The sequence below is a fragment of the Pipra filicauda genome, unplaced genomic scaffold (assembly GCF_003945595.2).
Source record: "Pipra filicauda isolate LSUMZ 115617 unplaced genomic scaffold, ASM394559v2 scaffold71_size5581439_pilon, whole genome shotgun sequence".
NCBI lineage: Eukaryota > Metazoa > Chordata > Aves > Passeriformes > Pipridae > Pipra > Pipra filicauda.
Genome location: NW_024104887.1, coordinates 4,679,108 through 4,700,210, shown reverse-complemented (window position 1 = coordinate 4,700,210; position 21,103 = coordinate 4,679,108). Strand labels below are relative to the sequence as shown.

Here is a 21,103-nt window from a genome sequence, read left to right as displayed (position 1 = left end):
CGTCTACGGGTAACTTTTCATAATTCCCTGGTGTTAGAGAATTTATTTAAAAATAGGAAATATGTCTACCAAGGAATGTTGTCCAGTATAGCCTCGTTTAACTTCCATATATTTCTGATTCCTGGCTAACCCCAGGATGTGCAGTGTATCATTGCACAGAGATAGTACAGCTCTGTGTAAACAGGAAATATTTCTAAGATGTCTTGCGTGTTTGTTAGACCCTAAAAATACGTTCTGATAAAGACTATTGTTTCCACTACCACTGCTTCCTTCTCTGGTCTTGGACACCAAGTGACACTCAGATGAACTTGTCTTAATTAATATACTGCAGTGAAAAGGCCAGTTGAACAAAGCCTGAATTAGTTATTCCTTGAGAGAGGAAACGATCCTTTTTTTGAGAAATCTGCATTACTGACAGGAAGCTTCCAATGTCCCTTTCAGCCCTTGGATATAGGGATTCACTATTGGAATGTGATGGAACTGAAGCAATTTCTATGCAGTGCACAGTTACTCTGGAAATTAATCTGCTCAGGAGCTTCACTGAACTTGTCTGTTTAATTGCTTCAGCTTGAGAAAAATCATCGATTTGTGCGTGAACGTCCCACCTCTCTCTCTTACAGTGGACCTGTCATCTTCCACTTCCAAGGTCTCTGCAATCAAAAAGAAATCTCATTTTGCAATGAAATTAGAAAGTAGCAAGAGAATTCTGTTCGGGAACATTTGAGCACAGGTTGGAAGAATCATGGAGGAAAACAGTGAAGTCAGGGCAAGTGTGAGAACTGGGAATGCAGACTGGTGAGAGGAAATGCAGAGGTGCAGGGAAAATTCAGAAAATAAGAATATTGGCACCACAAAAGGAAGAAAAACAGAATAGCAAACATTTTAACCTGCTAACCATACTTTGAAACTGGCAGTTATTAAGTACAGCCATCAGCCCTGGTAGGGAACATTTCAGGATTATTTATCAAATACCACTTTCACTGTAGCTGTGTTTTCAGTGTAGTTAAAGTGGTTTTACAGTGAACTGCTTGAGCTCAGCAAAGACCACACTATGTTCCTCTCTTCCCTTTTTTATTTTGTTCTTACAATTTTTTTCTTCGGCTTCTTTCTACTTTCTTTATCCTTTTTTTTTTCTCTTGTCACTGACTTGTAGCCTGTTTTCAAAAGCTTTTGTGCACATAGTTCTGGTATCAGCATCAAAGGAGCCATTCCAACTACACAATTCTTGTGTTCTAGACAACTAATCCTTGTGATTTCTCTCCATAGGAAGGGGAGAAAGTACAGGCTGGGTATTGCTCCATATAGTGGGTTTGTTTGGGGAAGTGACAGTGGTGGGGTTTTTTTTAAATGTGATAAAATCTCTTTTTCAGTAGAACCCTGTATTGGCAAGTAAGTGCTCAAGGCAACGATTGCTGGAGTGGAACAATCTTGTGTGTAACAGCTAAGGGAAGCATAAGAATGATTCCAGATATGAAACACAGAACTGTGACAGGCTGTTTCTTCTCAGCTGCTGAGCAGAATGGTGTTACCTGGATCTGCTTTGGAGTGGCCAGTGGTTGTTAATCTTACTAACTAGGTAGGTTTTTTGGCAAGCATTATCCTTTGGACTTGGTTCTTAGTACAGTTGAAAATTCAAAATTGGCTCTTCCGAGAAGATAGAAGGAATTGCCTCCTATCAGCAAGTCTTAAAATACCTGAAATTTAGACTGATTTTCCCCCCTATCACAGGTGGGATATCTGCATCTTTTTTGGAGGGGTGTGTGAAGGGAGTGAAAGGTCTGGCCTCTCCATTAATGGATGGCATGACCATTGTAAAGCTCTGTAATTGCACTTAAACCGGTGTTCACCAGAGGATTTTTCTCATATTTGTAGGAGGAATTTTTGTGCAGTACCGTGCAAGTTAATTTCCTTTGTCATGATTAGTTAGCTACTCAAGGACTCAATTAATAATGATTTCGTTCTGCAGCAATTTGCAGAACTTCCTGTAGTTACCATGGGAGCAATCAGTATTTTCTATTGCTCTGCCTCTTGGAGGCAAAGATGAAGAATTTTTCCTACATAAAATCTCTTGGTAGGTTTTTGAAGTCTGCAGTGTGACTGTTTCGTGCTAATACCTTGAAACAGCATCCGCAGAGACTTGACTTGGAATTCTAAGTCCGCTGGGAGTAAAGTGGAACATCAACAAAGTTGGCAGCAATAAACACAAGCATAAATTTAGGCTTCTTGGAACTGTCGTGGCACATTGTAACCAGTGGAAACTAGTCTTGAACTTAATTGTTTCAGCTCACACCTAACCCTTAGTATAAATACAGAGGTTCATCTTTTCCTCTCACAACAGGGCTCTGAACCAAAGATTGCAGTTAGTCAAGTTCTGCTGCTGCTGCTGTGCACTGAAATCAGAACTGTCCGTAAAGAATAGAGAGATTTCCTGACTTCCCTTGGAAAAATGGAACTGCGGGTTGAACGTATCCCTACAGGAGAAATCATCCGCGTGGTCGGTCGCAATGGAGAGCACAAGACTGTAAGCCTGGCTTTTGTTGTTCTGTTTTCCCCTCTTGTAGTGTTTTAGTTACACAATAACCAGCTTAGTTCTGAACTGAGCGACTCCAGTGCAGGAATATGAGGGTTTGCAAGACTGGTTGGTCCTTGGAGTGACTGTAGCTGTGTTGTAAACAGTTTTCCCTCCCTAGGATGGAATTAGTAGCAATGAATGTTCATATGAAGTGACTGTGAGTTTAGAAAATTGTTAAAGTGTATTTCCTGTTGAAATACTATAGTGTAGCAAAGTTGGTGTGACTTGCAGTTGGTGTTTGGCCTGGCTGTATTAATTCTGTCATAATTCTGGGAGCATTTTCAAAGTACAAAGGAAGGGAAAGAGCTTTGAAGAGAGTGTTTTGATCCTCTTCAATATCGACTGTTTGTACTGTCACTGGGTTCATACCCTGAATGTTATAGGAAGGTTCACACTCTGAAAATTCAGAGTTGAGGGACATATTAACAGACTACTGTGAGTATCTCAAGGAATCGAGTATTCTGTTAACATGTGACTTTTATTGACTCGGGTTCAGGGTTTGTATGTGAGCAGATGGAAAATCCATGAGCTGATTATTTCTGGTTTGATGTGGTAGATGTGAACAGTTAAGAAAGACACAGTACTCCTCTAAAAATACTTTCCATTTTCTTGGAATGAACAGCCATTCTGTGTGGTTTGCTTCAGAATATTTTCTAACTGGATTTATATGTTTTTTAATTAAAGGAGTCTTTAGAGAAGAAACTGTAAAAACTATGTAAAATGTTTATAAAGTACCTAAATGCAACTGTGAATTTATATCTCTCTGTCATAGGTGCTTAAAAGCTGTTTAACAGATCTTCAGCTCTGGTAGAGCCATCTTGTACTGAAGTGCACATCTGTGCATGTTGCTCCCTTTTCCTTGCATTGTCTTTCTTGTGACTAATCTAAAACTCGATCTGAAAATTAGCTGAGACATCTACTGTGTGTGGTTACACAATTGTCAGGTAGAGACACTTTATTCCACAAAAACCTGAGAGCTCTTTCTGCCTTGTTGGAAGAGGAAATAGTGGCAATTCTGGTGTTGTTTGGTTTTCGGTAAATGGTCCTGAAATGTTACTGACTTACTTGTAGTGACAGTAGAGGACACTGGCGGGACTGAATTGTCTTTCCTAGGGGGAACTGTTCCTTTAAACTTTATCCCTAATAGCACGTGCCAGGGTCCTGGGGGAGACATCAGCGAGAGAAAAGGTATCAGTTCAGCTTGCTAAAAAGTTGCAAATACTCATTAACATGCCATAAAACGGCAATTTGCTACTTTGAGATCAGCAGCCTTGTCTGTGCCAAGTGCTGCCGGTGCTGCAGGAATGGCCAGAGAGAGGCAGTTTCTGATGTCCTGCGCTTTAACAGAGGCTTTACAGACACTTTAAACTGTTGCAGCAGCGGCAGGGGCAGAGCTTCACTGTTTCAGCTCAGTGCGGTTCAGCTTGTTGGGAGTTCGATCACGTGCAGAATTTCCCGTGGATCCCGAGGAAGGCTGCCTGCGGTATTTCCCACCTGTGTGGACGCGGATGAACCATCAGAGGGGACGGTTACCCGAACTTGGCGAAGTTCACTCTCTCTTTGGGGGGGGGGGGAATCGCTCCGGAGCGAACTTGTCGAAGGCGCGCTTTTGACGATGCCCCCGCACAGCAAAGCGGGGCGAGGAGGGGGCGGCGGGACTGCCATTGCGGGCGGCGGGGCAGCGGTGCCCGGGCAGGTGAGGGCGGAGCAGGGCCCGCAGCCCGCATGCCCGGCGCTCGGACATGCTCACTAGCGGCGCGGCGCGGGCTCCGCGGGCAGTCGCCGCCGAGGCGCTCGCGGAGCCGCCGCAGGGCCCCGAGCCGCGCGTCCCGCGGCGCCCAGCGCAGGTGAGCGGGGCCGGGGGGGCGCTCCGGGGGTGTCCGTGGCCACCGCCCGGCCCCTCCTCGGCGGCACCGCCGCTCTCGGCCACATGGCTCGAGGGGGCAGCGCCGTGCGGAGGGGAGGGGAGGGCAGGGCGGGCAGCCGCGGTTTGGCCGTGCCGCTCCCCCCGCGCTCCACCCCCCCGCCGGAGTCGGCGACCTTCCCGGAAACTCTAAAAATTTCCACGGAAGAAACAAATGAGCGTTCGAGAGCCAGCCGGCATCCTGGCGGCGGCACGGCGCGGGCTCCGGCAGCGCCGAGCGGTTGCTCGCTCCCTCCCTCCCGTTCCGTGACGCCGCCGACTCCGGTAACGCTTCCCCGAGCGCATCCCGAACGCCCAGGCTGGGACGGGCGGAGCGCTCGCGTGGGGAGCCCGAGCGCGGCCGGAGCCGGGCAGGGTGTGGCGGGGCGTGCGGCTGCTCCGCGCTGAAACGTGGCCGTGGCACGGCCGGGGGTCGGGGTGTCTGCCTTGCCCTGCTCGAGAGCGGCTTCCTGTACATCCCTGACTTTGAGTTACGGTTGTGTGCGCGCTGCTGATCCGCCCTGCTGTGCATGGCACTGACATTGACGTTGGAAGAATTCTCCCTTCTCTGCCAGTGCTTACACAGGTGCCCAAGAGCACTTGGGGAAGAGATCTCGCTGTATTTAGCCTCGTTTTACAGGTGGAGATGATGTCAAACTCCGTACTGCTTCAGCTTAGACCACAGGTCTGAATCCCCTGAGACTCGGGAGTCCCCATCCCTTGTCTTCTTTCTATGCCAGTTTTTCCCAGTTCTGATAGACCTGGAGTTAATTGCCTTAAGCGACAGTGATTCTTGGAAGGAATCTGACTCTGCCTGAATGAGCAACTCGTTCTAGTAACTTGAATTTTCCAAGTAAACTGGCTTGAGCTGCGTTCTTGTAGTTGGGAGGATTACAGAGGAAAAGTGATTCTGAGATACAATACAGAGATTATTCTGGTATTTAATCATTCTCTAACAGTTGCTGGAGGCAGAAGGCTTCTCAAGAACTACTTGTAGATGGCAGCTGCTTAGTTTTAGAAAGTGACAAATGAGAAAATATCCTTGGTTGGTGGGACAAGCCACGAAAACAGAACCACATCTTAGAGTACTTGGGAAGAAAGGCGTTTTTCTTTCGTCTCCTTTTGGGGCAATAGACAATTACCAGTTGTCAGCACCTTTTCAAAAATGCCTAAGGCTTATGGAAGTGATGAGTTCTTAATTTTTACAGTAGGCCCTGATATGGCAACCACTGTCATGACACTTCAGGGGTTTTGGTTTTGATAGTGGATATAATGTGTTTTAGGGAGGGGCTGTGTAAATATGAATCTTGTCTTCTGCCTGGCAGGGACCAATGGAGTGCTAGACTGTGCACATGCTCTCCTAATTTATCATGGTATAAAGGGTAGATATATTTTTTTAAGGAAAAAAAGATGTGAATCATAGTACTATAAGGGAGTGAGAGATCCTGTGTGACTCAGGATCCACAGGGTGTAATCTCTGTTCTCTTTTGCATAATTAATAGCAAAGAAACTTGTGATTGATGGTACAGGATTTATAATAATTATAAGAGAACTTATATATGGTGTGTCTTTCTATGAAAAAGCTCAAACTTTATGCAGAGGTAAAATAATCTTAGTCATGCTCAGATATTTGGGATTTTTCTATTGTTTGTAGTGTCATGTTGCTTATTACTTTGTTGGGAACCACATGCTTTCTAGGAACTGGACAAATTCCTCTACCCCTGTCAAAAGGGACAATCTGCACCAAATGCAGGAGAAACAAACTGCAGCAGCTGCCACAGTCCCAGGGCAGTGTTTAAACTACTGCTCTGGTGTTTCAGCCCACTGCCCCCTCCCTTGGCCCAGTGCTCTTACCTGGCAGGCTGGAGTAGTTCCAGCATGTAAAATATGGAGAATCACTGGGCTAGAGCACTTTGCCTCCCAGTTTGGGGAGTAACGAGTGAGGGCTGTTCACAGGGTGCTGTCAGATAACCAATACTTTCTGTAGGACAAATTTATATTTGGGAAAATATGATGTGTTACTGGTGGGGGAGGGAACTTAAAAGTGCAGTGGATTTTCCTGAGGTTGGTGTGTCCTACTGCCCTTTGTAAGCGATGCAAACGTAACTAAATCACTTGTCCTTTCATACAGGCTAAAGAACCCTTTATAAAGGCTCATTTGTGTGTTTCTAAAATGCTACTGCAGGGAAAACCATCTGTATTGTGCTTTGCCTTACCTGTATCAGTGACACTCAAATGTGGTTAACTTTTCAGAACTGATCCAAATCAAAGCTGAGTGGGCAAAACAAACAGGTGATTTGTCTGCAGCAGATTCCCAGCCCAGCTCCCTGTGTGAGCACACCAACATCTGCACAGAGGAAGGAAAGGCTGGGATCAGGTGGGGACAGCAGTGCTTTACGCTGGCAATTGTGGCATGTGTTTGTCTTTTGTCAGGGCCCTTCCTGTGTTATATACTGCTTTACTGCTGTGTAACCAACCCCTGAGTGATGTGGTTGGCCTTGCCTAGGATTACTATCCCTGGCTTCAACAGAAACCATACATCTAACCTTCTATCATCTCTAGTGGGTGAGGTTTGCATGGGTTGTGTTTCTCTGAGATTGTGTAACACAGTTCCTTTTCTGCCTGGAGGGAGCCACTGGTGCTGTGCCTCCTGTGCCTGGATTCAGTGATCTCTCTGCTGGAAAACATCCCGCTATATATTTTGTGCCTTCCTCTGCATATTTCTTGTTGATGCATTAGTGGGGTGGGTGGCCAGCTCTTCCCAGAAAGCATTAATAAAGCAAGCAACATAAATAAACGTGAAAGGTTAACAAAGCTTGTTATGGCAGAAGGTTCTGAGTGGACAAATACCAAGTAATTTGTTGCAACTGAGTCATGTTCTGTGGGGGAGGAAGGTCTGGTGTTCCTTGAAGCCCTGCCCTACCTTATTTAAATATTTAAACATTTAAATACTGCAAGGAGCAGCAGGGCCAGTACCTTCTCTATTACTATATATCTCCGGTGTAGCCTGTGCTATATTCAGTTCCTGTCCTGGAAGGTGATAAAGGTTGGTATTTAGAACTCCTGTGACATTCATGCACGCATGGATAGCTCTCCCTGGCAGTGGTTTTTCTTTGGAAAAGCTCTTGGTCATGTGTGAACGTCCAGCTAAGCTGTGCTTCCCTGGGACACTCACAGCCCTTTAACCGGTGCATTGACCTTAGTCCAGCTTGGCCCCCGCCCTTCCTGTAATTCAGTTCAGCAGCTGATAATAAATGAAGGTAGAATTTAGCACTTGGCAGTACCTTGGGAGCACTGCACTGTTTGCCTTCCGGGCAGTGAGGTCCTGGAGCTGGAAGGTACAGCAGGCTGCAGTCACTGGGAAGTTCTGTTACTGAATGGGCAGTGTCATTGTTGGTGGCAAAGAATGTCTTGTCAAAAATGTGTTGTGATATTTGCCAGGAAGTGGATAGTCCATGAATGACTATAAAAAGTCCTCCCTGACACAGTTATGATGGCACTCAGCCCGTTGGTTGGATGCAGGCTGGGCCATATAAGCTGTAGCTGTTTTAAAAGGCTGTGCCTTTAAATTTATTTTGGTAATTTCTTTTGGAGGCGCTTTTCTAGAACAAGTTTACCACAAAGTTTGCTACAGAGATGATGAAGGGCCTAGAGGGGAAGTCATTAGGAGTGGCTGAGGTCACTTAGTTTGTTCAGCCTGGAGAAGAAGAGGCTGAGAGGAGACCTCACCACAGTCTGCAGCTTCCTCAAGAGGGGAAGTGAAGGAGCAACCAGTGACAGGACCCGAGGAAGCTGAGGCAGGGGAGGTTTAGGTTCAGTATCCAGAAAAGGTTCTTCCCCCAGAGAGTGGTCAGGCACTGGAACAGGCTCCCCAGGGAAGTGGTCACAGCCCCAAACCAAAGAGAGCTCAAGGAGTGTTTGGACAACACTCTCAGGCACGTGGTGGGATTGTTGGACAGAGCCAGGAGCTTGACTTTGATGATCCTTGTGGATCCCTTCCAGCTCAGGATATTCTGTGATTCTGTTATTTGACTCTGTATTTCCTTGTGGTGCTCATATATCTGACCAGAGACTTCACCACAGAGACGTGCTCCTGATCTCAGACAGTGCACACTGGAGGCTGGAGAACAGCCTTTGCAGTGGGTTTAAGACTGCAGGGAAGCCTTTGTTCCTTAGCAGCTGAGGCAGTGTTTCATTAGCCAGAGTGATCCCCGGTGCCTTATGCCAGCTGACAATCACCAGGTGTATTTGGCCATTTTACTAATGAAGAGAAGGATTATGGAGGGAGCTGTAATTCAAGAGAACAGTGTTGTCAGAGGATTTTGGTGAGCTTACAATTGCATTTTTCTTCATTATCATATACTCAATATTTCATGGTTGTCTTTATGTCTGTTTTCATTGCCACCTGCTGCCTGGTCTGAATGGGATATTCCTCTCCAGGAAAGAGTCACTTTTACTTCGGTTATAGTGACAAACTGAGAACAGAAAAGAGGGTAAACTCAGCTCTCTCACTGTGCATGTTGTTCATGGCTGAAGGGTCCAGTTAAGTCAATGTCCAATTATATAATGAAGAGATAGTGATCTGTGTAGCCTTTTAGAAAATTAAATTCCACTGAAACAATATAACTGGAACTATAGAAGTAGGAGGAAAGCTATTTTCCATTCTGAAGCAGATCTTTGTGTAGTGTTGCGAGTTGGGTTTTTTAAACTCACTAACAGTAACTAATAACTTGTACATTATACAGCCCACACTGAGTCATTGTTTACTCAGGGAAATGACTTTCAACAGCCAGACTTGTTTGCTAACTTTAATAACTAAAATATGCAGTTCTGTGCTTTACAAGGCAGCACACTATAATCAACATTTTTTTAAAAAACAAAAGCTGATACATATTTGCAACACTACACAGTGTTGCTTTACAAGTAATGCCTCTGCAGTTCAGGTTTTGGTCTGCAGCAAAGGCTGAGGTGTCCAATGGTGCAGTTTGGAGAGAGGGAAAATTATTGCACAAAATGATTGTTGGGGTTTTCTAGAGTTTTATTGAACCTTTCAAATTAGAGACCAGAAAGCCTTGTTCTCTGTCCACACATCTTGTTCTTTTAAATAACAGGTTGTCTTAAACTCTTAGAACTTTTGGAGTCTGTGTGAAATTGCCTCTTGGGAGGGAAAACCACACCTTTGCACCAGGAAGCCAGGAATTCTCTCTCTTGAGAGAACTGGAACTTAGACAGCAAAACAGATGTTTCTTTTGCCTCGTGTAAGTGAGCACTGAAGTTCAGTTGTGAGCAGTTTCCTGCCTCTTCCTGACTATCTGCTGTTCTCTGTTAGCACAGGGTTTTCTCACAGGTGTTACAGGCAGCTTTCCTACCCACCCATTACACCTGTTAAGATTGTAACAGTAATGTTTGTGTACCTGCTTGGTTTTGGTGACTAAACAAACCATGCCAAGTGCACACAGTGCAATGTATCAGGTTCTTCCATCAGTTTGTTTGTGTGGGGTCGAAGTGGGGGCAGCTGAGCATGTCTGACACTCCATGTGAAGGGACGGGAAAGAGGGTTTGGACTTATAATTTTTGAAGCTATTTCAGATCTTCTTTTTGAATTTATGCATTTATGAATTTTGTGGTCAGTTCTCTTTCTTCTCCCTTCAGAACTAGTAAGTACCGTGTAACTGAAAAAATATTGCAACTTGAAAGAGGAGATTCAGAGTAATATGATTCCTGGAAAAGCATAGCAATGAGTAATGAAGAACTGCTTTTATATCTGTTTTATCTTTCCAAGAATAACCAAAAAAGCACCCATCACATTTCTCAGGTAAACCAAATGCTGCATTTTGACTACTGTATTCAAAATTATTATTTTCAATTTCTCCTAAATCACAAGCTTTTTTGGACACAGTTTTGTTTGAAAATAGAAAGGAAAACTTAGTCTTGTGTGAAAATGAAGGCAAATACAAAATACGTGACTTGCAAAATCCTTATTTTATTTGTGCATGGATTTGTTTGCTCTTCTGGTTGGGGGAGGGGATCAAAAGCAAGTTCTGCAGGGAAGTACAGAGTGTGTTTTTTGTGTGCCCGACCATAGCACTCTGTGGGAATGCAGATGATATTTAACTTCAGTTTTGATGATCTACCCAGAAAGCTGGTGGATGGGAACTGGGAACAGCAGCTGATGGAGCCATCAGCAAAGCTCAGAGCATCTGTGTGAGACTCTGATTTTAACCATCTCAGAATTTCTCATGTTTTACTTTTGTACCTCCATTGACACAATCAACTGTACAGAGCTGTGAGATTCCTAGCAGGATTGGGGTTAGTGAGAGAGCCAGTGTGTTTCCTTGGGCATAAAACTTGTGCTCTTGTGACTGCAAGATATCAGGATGGATGCTGGAGTGTTTCTGGCCAGCTGGGCTGTAGAAGAAGTTAGAGTATGAATGTACACATCAAGGTGAGACCTTGTTGTTTGCAAAGGGAATTTACAACTTCATAACCTTGAGGGGGTTTGAATATCATGTGCTGGATGAAGGGGTGGGAGTCTGAGAGAAAACCAGAGGCTGAAGACCTGTGGGAGGCCAGAAGGAAAAGTGGAGGCTGAAAAAGAGTGGAAAATCAATAAGAAAAGTAGAAACCAAAAAGGAGTAGGAGGCTAAAATGATGTGGGAGGTCAGCAAGGAAAGTAGTGGCCAAGAAGTGGAGGCTGGAAAAGTTTGAGAGAGATAAATGTGTGGGAGACAGAAAAGGTTATGAGGCCAAAATAAGCCTCTATCATAGATCTCATTGATCTTATTCTGCTTTCCCTTTGGTCTCTGCATCCTCCCAAAGTAGTGGATCTACAGATTATTTTGCTAAAGAAAATTAAAGCTCGGCCTTATGAACTTAAGGGACAAATGCTCATTATCTTGGCTCTCATATTATTTCAGATGGTGCTGAGTTTCAGCACTTAAAATTTTGGTTTCCAGCAGAAAGCATCTCTCTAAATGCAGATGATGCTTCCTGCTAAATGCTTCAGTTAAATGCTGGCTACCTTAAAATACTGTCCTTTAAGATCACCTAAATGTGTCTCCTCAATCCACAGAAGAAACACCACTCTCATGACTGCTTATGCAGGGATTGGAGAAAGCTGGGAGCAATTTGGGATAATAGAAGGGATAATTTATGCACATTCATGAGGTATTTCTAAACCAGGTGTGTTAAAAGTCCCTTAGAACATTTAAGAAAAACATGTGCTGACATAATGAAGAAGCACAATATCTTTTCTTTTTTGCCTGATGTACTTAAAGAATACATGGGCCAGTGGTTATAGGCCATATTTTTATATATATATATATATATACATACATACTTGAGTAAAGCTTTCAGATGTTATTTGACTCAAGTATAAACTAATCTGATTGAGGTATTTGTGTCTTGATACAAGGAAGAAGCATAAAGGAAAGGAGAGCAAAAAGAAAAAGAGTCCAAAATGAGCTGCACTTCCTGGAGATTGCTGTAGACAGAGCAGGGGATGGCTGGTGCTGGGAGCCTGGCAGGTAGTGAGTGTTGGGAGCCAGGGCTTCCCTGCTGCTCTGGCAGACTGGTCATGAGGCTCCATGTGAAGAGAAAGAGAGGAAGTGTTGCAAGAGATGTGGTGTTCTGTATGCAAAAAAACTTGCAGCGTGAAGGAGGCTGTTTGATCTCACTCTTCAAACTGAAACCTGACTGGTTGCCAAGTGTCTTGTTTCTGCTCTGAAGTTTCCGGATCTAGGTGGGGACAGGGGAGTTCCAACGGGTAAGCCTGAATGTGTTTCAAACTGGCAACTGCTGGCATCCAAACCACTTTTCTTAGCCCAGCTTGCACTGGGAGGAAAATTCCGCAGAGTGGTTCCGTGGTTCTGTGTAGGATGGGAATGTGAACTATGTCCAGGCTCACGTCCATGGAACTCCAAAGCCGCGCTCGTGTAACTGTTTACTTTTTTCTGGAGGCTTCAGTTAAGTTGGCTGTTTGTTGCTGAAGGCATTTTTGCTGGAATGCTCCTTGTCTGCCATCTGAATAGGAAGCACCTGTGAAAGGATTTCGGTGCCACCTGAGTGGAAATACAGAGGGGAAGAAGATCAGTGTTACTGCAGGGTGAGTGTACTCCTCTGGGAAGAAATCTTTGCCAAGCATTGTACAAGCAAGCTATTACCTTCCAAGGAAAAATTCAGTTGGGACAAATCTTGCTTTTTATTTTGGATAGACTGGAAAGGTAAATTCTGGTATATAGGTCTAAAAATAGCTGTCAGCTTGGTACCTTGCTGCCTGTTTCAGCAGTGAACTTCTCTGGTTAATCTGTGTGCTGAACTCTCCAAAGTGCTTTTCAGGCCACACTTTCTGGCCTCAAACAAATTATCTTAATTGCAAACCACTTATCTGAACTGATGGGTAGTTAACACAAATGTGACACAGTGCTCGTTAGAGTAGAAAATCAATCAGTGTTTAGTGTGGGCTGGATTGAGATTTGTGGATTGATAGGGAGTAGGGAGGTTCATTTGGGTCAATAAATGGCACGGTGATGAGTGTGTGAAGTGAGCTGCCCCCCTCCTGTGTGCTTGCACTCAGAGTCCAGCAGCATAGGCCCTCGTTTCTAAGGCACCTGCCAAAAAGTGTCAGTTGTTTGCAATCTTGTTGAATAGCAGAGCAGTGTTTTAGCTCGGCATGTTTCTGCTGGCAGATCGGGTGTGACATGGATCCCCACATGTGTCAGGATAGGTAATTTATAGTGCTGCTTCCCTGCTCATGGAACACTGCAGCTGACAGGCTGTAGCCTCTGGTGGCATTCCCGGGCTTGTCCCTGAGGCTGCCGGGGGTGATACTTGTACGTGCATCACTCCTCAAGGTTTTCAGTGTTTGGAGGCACGTGTATGTGCACAGGGGAGGGATGAAACAAGCAGCCAGAGAGTCTTAGAGTTCATCCACGTCACTCTCCATGAAAAGCCCTTCCTTACATGTCTGCCAGGAGGATGTATTCCCCCAGTATCTGAAATAAGCTTATACTGACATGAAGTTCTGTTTAGAATCATAGAATGGTTGGGGTTGGAAGGGACCTTAAAAATCATCTCTTTCCAACTGCCCTGTCATGGGCAGGGGCACCTTCCACCAAACCAATTTAAAATTGGTTTCATTAGTTCTCCACTCCCTGCCCTGTACCTGAAATAGTATCCATTTGACCCTTTGGTGAATGAATTGAAACAAAGTTGGGAGAACAATGATGAAGAAAAAAGTGTTTTCCTTTTGTTTAGTTCTTGAACTGTCTTGTCACAGAGCTGGACAGATCTTAGTCCAAGTGCAGAAGAGGGAGAGGGCCGGGACAAGCCCAGCTGGGGCAGAGGATGAGCTGTATCACAGTAATATCAGCTGTCTGGGTCAACTGACAGCAGCCTGAGACTGCACTCTGGCATCTCAGAGGACACTTGCTGTGCTCTTTTCACCTTGGACAAGTGTCTGTAATGTGATGATGTGGGAATGATGGTTTGTGTAACTGTTCTCTTCTTATGCTACCATGCTTTGATCCCCGAAGTCAGTGTCAATGAGGAGAAGTCTGAGTTTGCTAGAAGGTTCTGCAGTCATACTGGGGGACTTTTGTGCTCAGATGTGTGGGCTGATTGGCACTAAAACCTCCCAACACGTGGATGTGGAGCTAGGCCAGCTGTTTGGAACATAAATGGTAATTAGTTATTTTCTAAATGTTGGCTTTATTAAGATTTACAAACAGAATACACGATCTCCACCCCACTGCTTGTACTGGGGATTCACAAGCTCCAACAGTTATCCTACAGTTAGAGCTCCTAAGAAGTACAGGAACACCTCCCCATGCAGTGCCTGCACTGCTGTGCCCATTAATGTGGGATCAGGTCAGGAAGAGAGAGGCACTGATAAATCCTACCAGGGTACACACGCCTGGACACTGAACCAGGAGAAACTGGAGTCTGTTCTGCCTCTTGCCAAAACAGCACACAGAGTGTCCAGGGTCCAAAGTGGGGAGAAAAACCCAAGGCAGGGGTGTCCAGTTGGGCACTGATGTCAGTGTGTTTTGCTCTCTCTGGAGCAGATTCACCCCTGCCCCTTCCCAGAGCGTTGCCACCTGTGGAAGGAGGTTGGGAGAGCCAGTGCACTGGAGGGCTGGAGGGAGGATGTAGGGATGCCCACTTTTGCCCGGCTCTTCACCAGCTGTAGAGGTTCAAAGGACTTCTGGGCCCTGTGGGACTCTGACAAGGTGTGTGTATGTGGCAGCAGGACAAGGTTGCTGTGCTGTGTTATCTGGGCATGACGTGACCGACACAGGTAGGAAGGGTAAGGGAGAAGGAATTAATTTTGCTGCCAAAACCTTTTGTGCGAGGGGTTGGATCTGGGCTGTGAGCCCACTCTGGGCATACGTGCAGGTTCCTGCAATTTGTAGCTGCTGTTGCTGTCACCACCAAGTAGTGGCACCCAAGTAAACAAAATTTAGGAATGCCATCCTGCAATGGAGACTTCAAGAGGCTATTTCTAGATGGAATTGAAGCTCCGTGTGATTTAGTGAACTGCAGCCTCGTTGTGAGGGTAAGAGGCAACCAAAAGTGGTTTGAACTGGAATTCTTTATTGTTGCTAATGCTGTAGTGGGCAGCTGGATTAAACTGTTTTGGAGCTTTACTCCTTTTTGATACCATACCAGCACCCTGGGTAAAGAGGCTTCACAGCCAGCTGTCACCCAGCAGGTGAGCTGGAGCAGCAGGGGCAGTAACAGGTTAGCACTTGGATGAGTGAACTTTGGAATAGTGGGGTTCAGCCTTGTGGCTACCTGCATGTACCTACCTACTACTGTGACCCATCAGCTGTTGCAGGAATTCACAGGAACGTGGAATTTGTCAGATCACCAGACAAGTGTGTGCTGCCTGTCACACACACCAGGAATCCTGAGAATGTGAAGGACTCTCAAATTCCAGTTCTTTATGTCCCTTCCCCTCCTCCTCTTGGGGCTAGTGGAAGCAGGAAAGGAGGTCAGGCTTGAAATACAAAGTCAAAGAGGAGGAATTTGTGGATGTATAGCCGATAACGACCATCAGTCACTGTACTTTGCCACTCCCACTCCCCCCTCCTTTGTGGAAAGTGTGATTAAAGCCAGCCGCTCCACCCTGGCTGTCTGAGCCATACATCCAAGCACAAATGCCAGATTCTCTTCATTCCAGGCTGCTGACTTCAAGAAGGACTTGCTCTGACAAGCTGGAAATGAGGGCTGGCAGCTTCGTCTGCAACTCAAAGGCTTTATCTCTCTTAGACACTCTTCCTACCATTTCCCACAAACACTGCTCTGCTGGTAGGAGCTGTTGCACACAGAGGATCCATCAGGCACTTATGAATAAAGCCTTACCTTGTGTAACTCTCCTTAGAACAGGCGAGGAAGAACTCATAAAGCCGTTGGCACCGGGCCCACAGCAGAGCTTGCTCTCCTTGTGCTTCAGCCTCATTATTTGGGGAGCGGTAGGAAGAGTCAGCTCAGCCTTTGATTCTCTTGTCCCCCTCCTAAGCACTGGTGTTCTTTGCTTCACAAAAGTCCTACAGTCCAGCCTTCATCTCCCACTTGGAGCATTTCCATCAGCTGATGATGCCTCCATCTCCAGCTTCCACAGCATATTTCTATGGTTCATCACCTTGGCCTCTCTTTCCACCCTGGATTCCCACCTTCACTTCTTCCCCGCTTCTCCACGGTGAGCACAAGTTCTTTGACTTCTAGGATTGTTCTGGCTGCACCAGCAGCTGCTGTTTCCCTGATGTTGCCTCCCAGCATTGTTGCTTCACTGCTGCCTCTGCTCCCTGACGGGTGCCAACTGTGTCCACCTGTTCGGGTTGTTCAGCATGTGTTTTAAGCTGCCTGCTTCTGCTGCATATGCAGTCCTGCACTTGGAATATTCATACTCCCTGACCTATCTCAATCAGTTGATGAACTCAGCCTTCAATAAATGCTTTCCCAGAGTGAAACCTGTTTCAGAGATGTAAAAATGGTTCTAGAGAGCACTCTGTGCTAGCAAGTGCAAGATGGCCAAGCTCTTCTTTGATTGCTGGTTTTGTTTCAGAATCAGAGCAAGTACATTTTTACATTTACATAAAGTATTTAACATGTGAAATTGAGATAACTTTAAGCTTGATGCAGTAAGGTGTGCACCCTGTTATAAAAACTTATCATAAATCAAATTTGAGTACTCATTATGGTTGTGACACGATTTCTGCTTAAAAGGGTATCTTTGATGTCATCATCATATTGCTTCAGAAGCAGCTCGCCAGTGTTATTTTAGGTTGTGGAGGGTGTGTGCATGTCTATAGTTTCTAAAAACCATAAGACCAGTGTCAGATGTCTGCCCAGTACTTCACAGATTTCACAACTGGCTGTTAGTAGACAAAACTTTTTTTGTCTGATTTTTGGGTGAGGGCTGTTATCACAGGGCCTTGACTTACAGCCCTGTAACTAACCACGTTGAGCAGAAAAGGGATGCCACTATTCTCAGCTCCTAAAGCTCTCTCCTGACCGTGGGCCTGCGCTTTTTGGATATTGTATGAGAAAAGATTGGTGAAACAGAAGCTCCAATTTCCCTTTATCAAGGTTAATACATGCCCAGAACTCCAGAGCAGCGATATAAGAGAATTAGAGTCAGTGTTGTTGCAGTGAGGATTTTGAACAAGAAGCCTCATGAAGTACCCAAAGCATTTAACCACTGTGTTTTATTCATCCTGGAGCAAGTGTAATTTAAAGTGACACCTCTATAATTGATGAAGTATCTTTTTACCATTTGTTTAATTACCAGTTTCAGTGTCTAGAAAGCGGCGGATCAATAATTTACAGTGATGAGCTTCCCTGTGTCTCTCTTCTTCTACTTCAGCCGTACAAACAATAGCTCCTGAAACAAACCCTCAAGTTCTGGTGCTTTTCTTTAGGTGATATAAAAGAGCATAACCTGTTTTCTTGCCACAGGTGCACTCCAACACAAGTGAAGGTGATGGCAGAGCTCACGCTGACCTCAGCAAGGCAGGGATAATCTAGGGCTTGCCCTGCATAGTGGATGAGCTCTCAGCTTTTTGCAGCTTCTCTCATTGTTGTGGAGTGATGAAGGCTGGGCTCATGTTGTAGCTGTAACAGAGAACGATGCTGCCCTGGCAATATGAGTTGTTAGAACAGAACATTTAAGCAAAGGAACCCGTCGTCTGTGGTTTGTACGTATTTCTTACATTACAGGGTTTGATACATGTGTTGGCTTTTGTATGTGAAGTACCTATTCTTGAGACTCTTGGATACTTCTTTAAGGTTAGATCTCAGGTTCTGTCACGGTCCTGCAGCACTTGCTCTCCCCCAGGGGACCTACAGAAACTATACCTGTCAAATCAGAGGAAAGAAAGTGTTTCCTTCCCAGTGGGATGAGCCTTCTGACAGTTCCTGTTGTGGTGCTGGCTCCTCACACACCACCAGAAGAGAAGATCTAAAGATATGCAATTTCCATGAGATCTCCAAATCCGTGCATTTCTAGCAGGATTTGCCCTTATGTGGAAAGGACTCCCACCTACTCAATACCTTCTGCCTTTTTGAGGACGTGCTCTTTATCTGCATCAGCACAAGTGGATGCTTTCCTGTCTCTGACTCTTAAGGGTGCCAGTCTTCACCTTCTGATGGAGAACAGGATGCTGTGGGACAGTTGGTGTTTCTGGTAATGTCACCGCTGTCAGTTCCTTCAGGATCTCTCATTTGAGGTGGAGATCACAGCCCAGAAGCTTTTGCTTAAACAGTAGATGTAAAGGGCCACGAGGAAGATTCCTCGGCCTGGGACCACCTATAGTGTGCCTCAGCAGGGTTTGTGTAGTTTTGAACCACCCAATGCAGGACTATGAGTAAATCAGACAGAGAAAGAAAAAGGATTTGGACCTAACCACAGCTGGGGAAGGAATGTTTCCATTCTCTGCATCGCCCATGTTTATCCAGATGTGGAACGTGCGTTCCTGAGAACCACAAAGGGATGGACTCCCTAATTATTCTGTAGTGTCTTTGTTTCTGATTAAGCTGATGTTGCTGATAATGCAGAAAGTCTTGAAAATGCAATGAGAAGGACAAGGAAGTTCTCCCGAGTGAGCAGGGGGCTGAAACTCTTCCTTGGACATGAGCTATTCCTTACAGTCCAAAGGGTGCTAAGCTGCAAGCCAGTGGTTTATTTATTTATTTCTTAACATCAATGTGATTACTACTTCTTTTACTTTAAAAAAAAATTTGATTTAATGTAGTTTTGATTCAATAGGAATATACATTTTTAAACTGTTGGAAAACAATATTCTGGATTGTTTGATGAGTGCCAGCTGATGCAGGTGGATGTGGGATATCCTTCTGAAATGCTGGCTGTATTTTCCAGGCAGCCTGGAATATTTTTGCCAACGTGATGGCAACTCATCATTCCCTGTGTGCTGTTAAGTGATGATATATCTATTTTAGGGTAAAAATGTCTTCACAAAAGCGTTGAAGACTGTTCCGCTGTGGGCTCTTCGGGGTGCTGTCAGAGCGGTCAGAAGGAGATTACCTCACACAATACCCTTCATCTGGTGGCTTTTCCCCTCCTTTTCAGCAGCAGCAGGACAGGCAGGGGAAAGGGAAGCAGCTCAGACATCAGCTGCAATATCATCTGCCCACGTGCTCCGGGCGGTCGCCAGCCCTGGAGCCTGACACGCTGCCAGGGCCAGGCTGCACTGCCTGCCTGCTTCCCTCTCCTCTGCTTTTGGAAGCTGCTCAGCCCCTTTCTTTTAGCATAATCTGGAACTTCTTTAGATCGCTGAATATATTTATTTTGGGTTCATGATCTAGTTTTACTCCAGACTGTTGATGAAACTCGCCCCTTAAACTTTTCGTAGGGGACTCATGCCATCACAATAAATGTAAAATGCTCTTTGTTCCCTTACAAAGAAGGGTTTGAAAGAAGTTCAGTATCATGTGTGCCCCTAATAGTTTTATTAGAATTTATTTATAACTTTTCACTGTCCCAAAATAACTGCCTGCCTTGGGCCTCAGGCCAGTAAAGTCAGTTTGGGACAGAGTCAAAAAGAAAAAAGTGGTGGAAGTACAAACTGTGCCTGTAAACTCTTCACTTATAAATCATCAAATTAAAAACTGCTCCACTTGTTTGAATGTTTAAAGCATTGAAAATGCCTTTTTTTCTGGACTCACAGAACTTGCCTCTACTTAGTAACTTGTAGTTTGCTTACAGCACGGCTACGTTTGCATTAAAAAAGGGTCACACCCAGAAGGAAAATAAGAACTTGTTACTCCCAGGTATCACCAACTCCTGGCATCAGGATGGAGTGTTGCAAGAATACTTGCAGATTGCTGTTTCTTAAGGAACCTATAGATATTACATGGAACAACCTATGAGAGATGCAATTGTACCAATACAAAAAATTGCTCGTAGTACCGTTTCCCTAAATTTCGGGTACAGATTACACTGAAATATCACAGAAATTATGATATGTACATCTTCATCCTACTATAAACTCTCCATACTAGGGATTTGGGTATTACAGTAACAGGAGTGGGGATTAGGATTAGTTAGTTTTTGGGGCATCACTCATGTACAAACTATTTCATAAAAAACTCTCAGAATTTAAGGAAATATGTTCCATATGTGATCCTCTTTCCCATGCTTTTCAGGAAAGTATGAATCATTTGACCTTTATTTTTCTGACATTGGAAGCTTGAATATCCTCATAAAATCTAGATATTACCTCTGTTCCAGTCTCCATATAATAGAAAATTCATGGGTTTGGCAATAAACTAGGAGTTCACAATAGCTTTATTCAGGCTTGGTGAAAAGGAAAAGCTTCACATTGACTAAAAGAAACAAGTTCATTTGGCTATTTTGGAGGGAGGTATTTCCTTTTTAAACTTTTTTTCACAGTACCAATGATCTGGGTTTGGGTGTAGTTTGTTTTAATGCAAAACTGCATTGCTGAAAGTTGTCCATTAAAAGAAAAAAGGGCAGCATAGGACAAGTCAGTCAAATTTAGTTGTTTCCTATAAAGCAATCTGATATAGTAGGTAAATTGGGTATTTGGAGCTCTGTAAAATGATGTGTGTTGGCACAGTTAAGAATAATGTCATTCAGGTGGCCTTCCCTAGGTTTTGGATTTAACCCACTAAAGAAATTAAAGTAACTTAAACTTACTGTTTTAGTGTCAGCAGTTCTAAACAGACAATTCCTATATTTAGAGGAGAATGTTGCAATCATCAGTGATGGCACAGGGGAGACTTGGGATCCTGACAGTACATCAATAGGAGTGGCTGAACTCAGTTTTCAGGCTGCCAGTCTCATACCTGCGATTCTTCTCACTTTTTAGAGCCAAGACAAATATCTTATTTCTCCTGGAGCAGATTTTGAAACTAAACAAACAACTTAGTGACTGCATCCTTGGAGTTGGGATGAAAAATAAATAGGGAAGGCAACAGTGTTTAGGTCCAGGCTTAAAGCTGAGACTTCGTACTGACTTAAATCCACAGGGAGCTAGTTCCCAAAAATGTTTTTTTTCTAAATTTAACTTTCAGATGCCACTGACCACAAGCCATACCAGCACAGGCCATCTTTCTGAATTGCTTTATAATTGTTATGGAGCGAC

At 44.6% G+C, this 21,103-nt stretch overlaps 1 protein-coding gene across 6 annotated transcripts in view; it reads left to right on the top strand.

The window, feature by feature from the left end:
• Positions 1–2,346: 2,346 nt before the first annotated feature.
• MYO1C (myosin IC) overlaps positions 2,347–21,103 on the top strand; it is a 54,903-nt gene continuing 36,146 nt past the window's right edge. Inside the window, exon 1 of one of the 6 annotated variants that reach the window (XM_027725904.2) lies at positions 2,347–2,521. In XM_027725904.2, the coding sequence (XP_027581705.2) occupies positions 2,447–2,521 (75 nt within the window). In that variant the 5' untranslated portion in view covers positions 2,347–2,446. Of the gene's footprint in view, positions 2,522–4,253; positions 4,269–4,350; positions 4,420–4,556; positions 4,761–4,863; positions 5,161–12,488; positions 12,580–21,103 lie in introns of those variants that run through there. The other 5 variants (XM_039389255.1, XM_027725903.2, XM_027725902.2 and 2 more) reach the window with 5 other exon arrangements.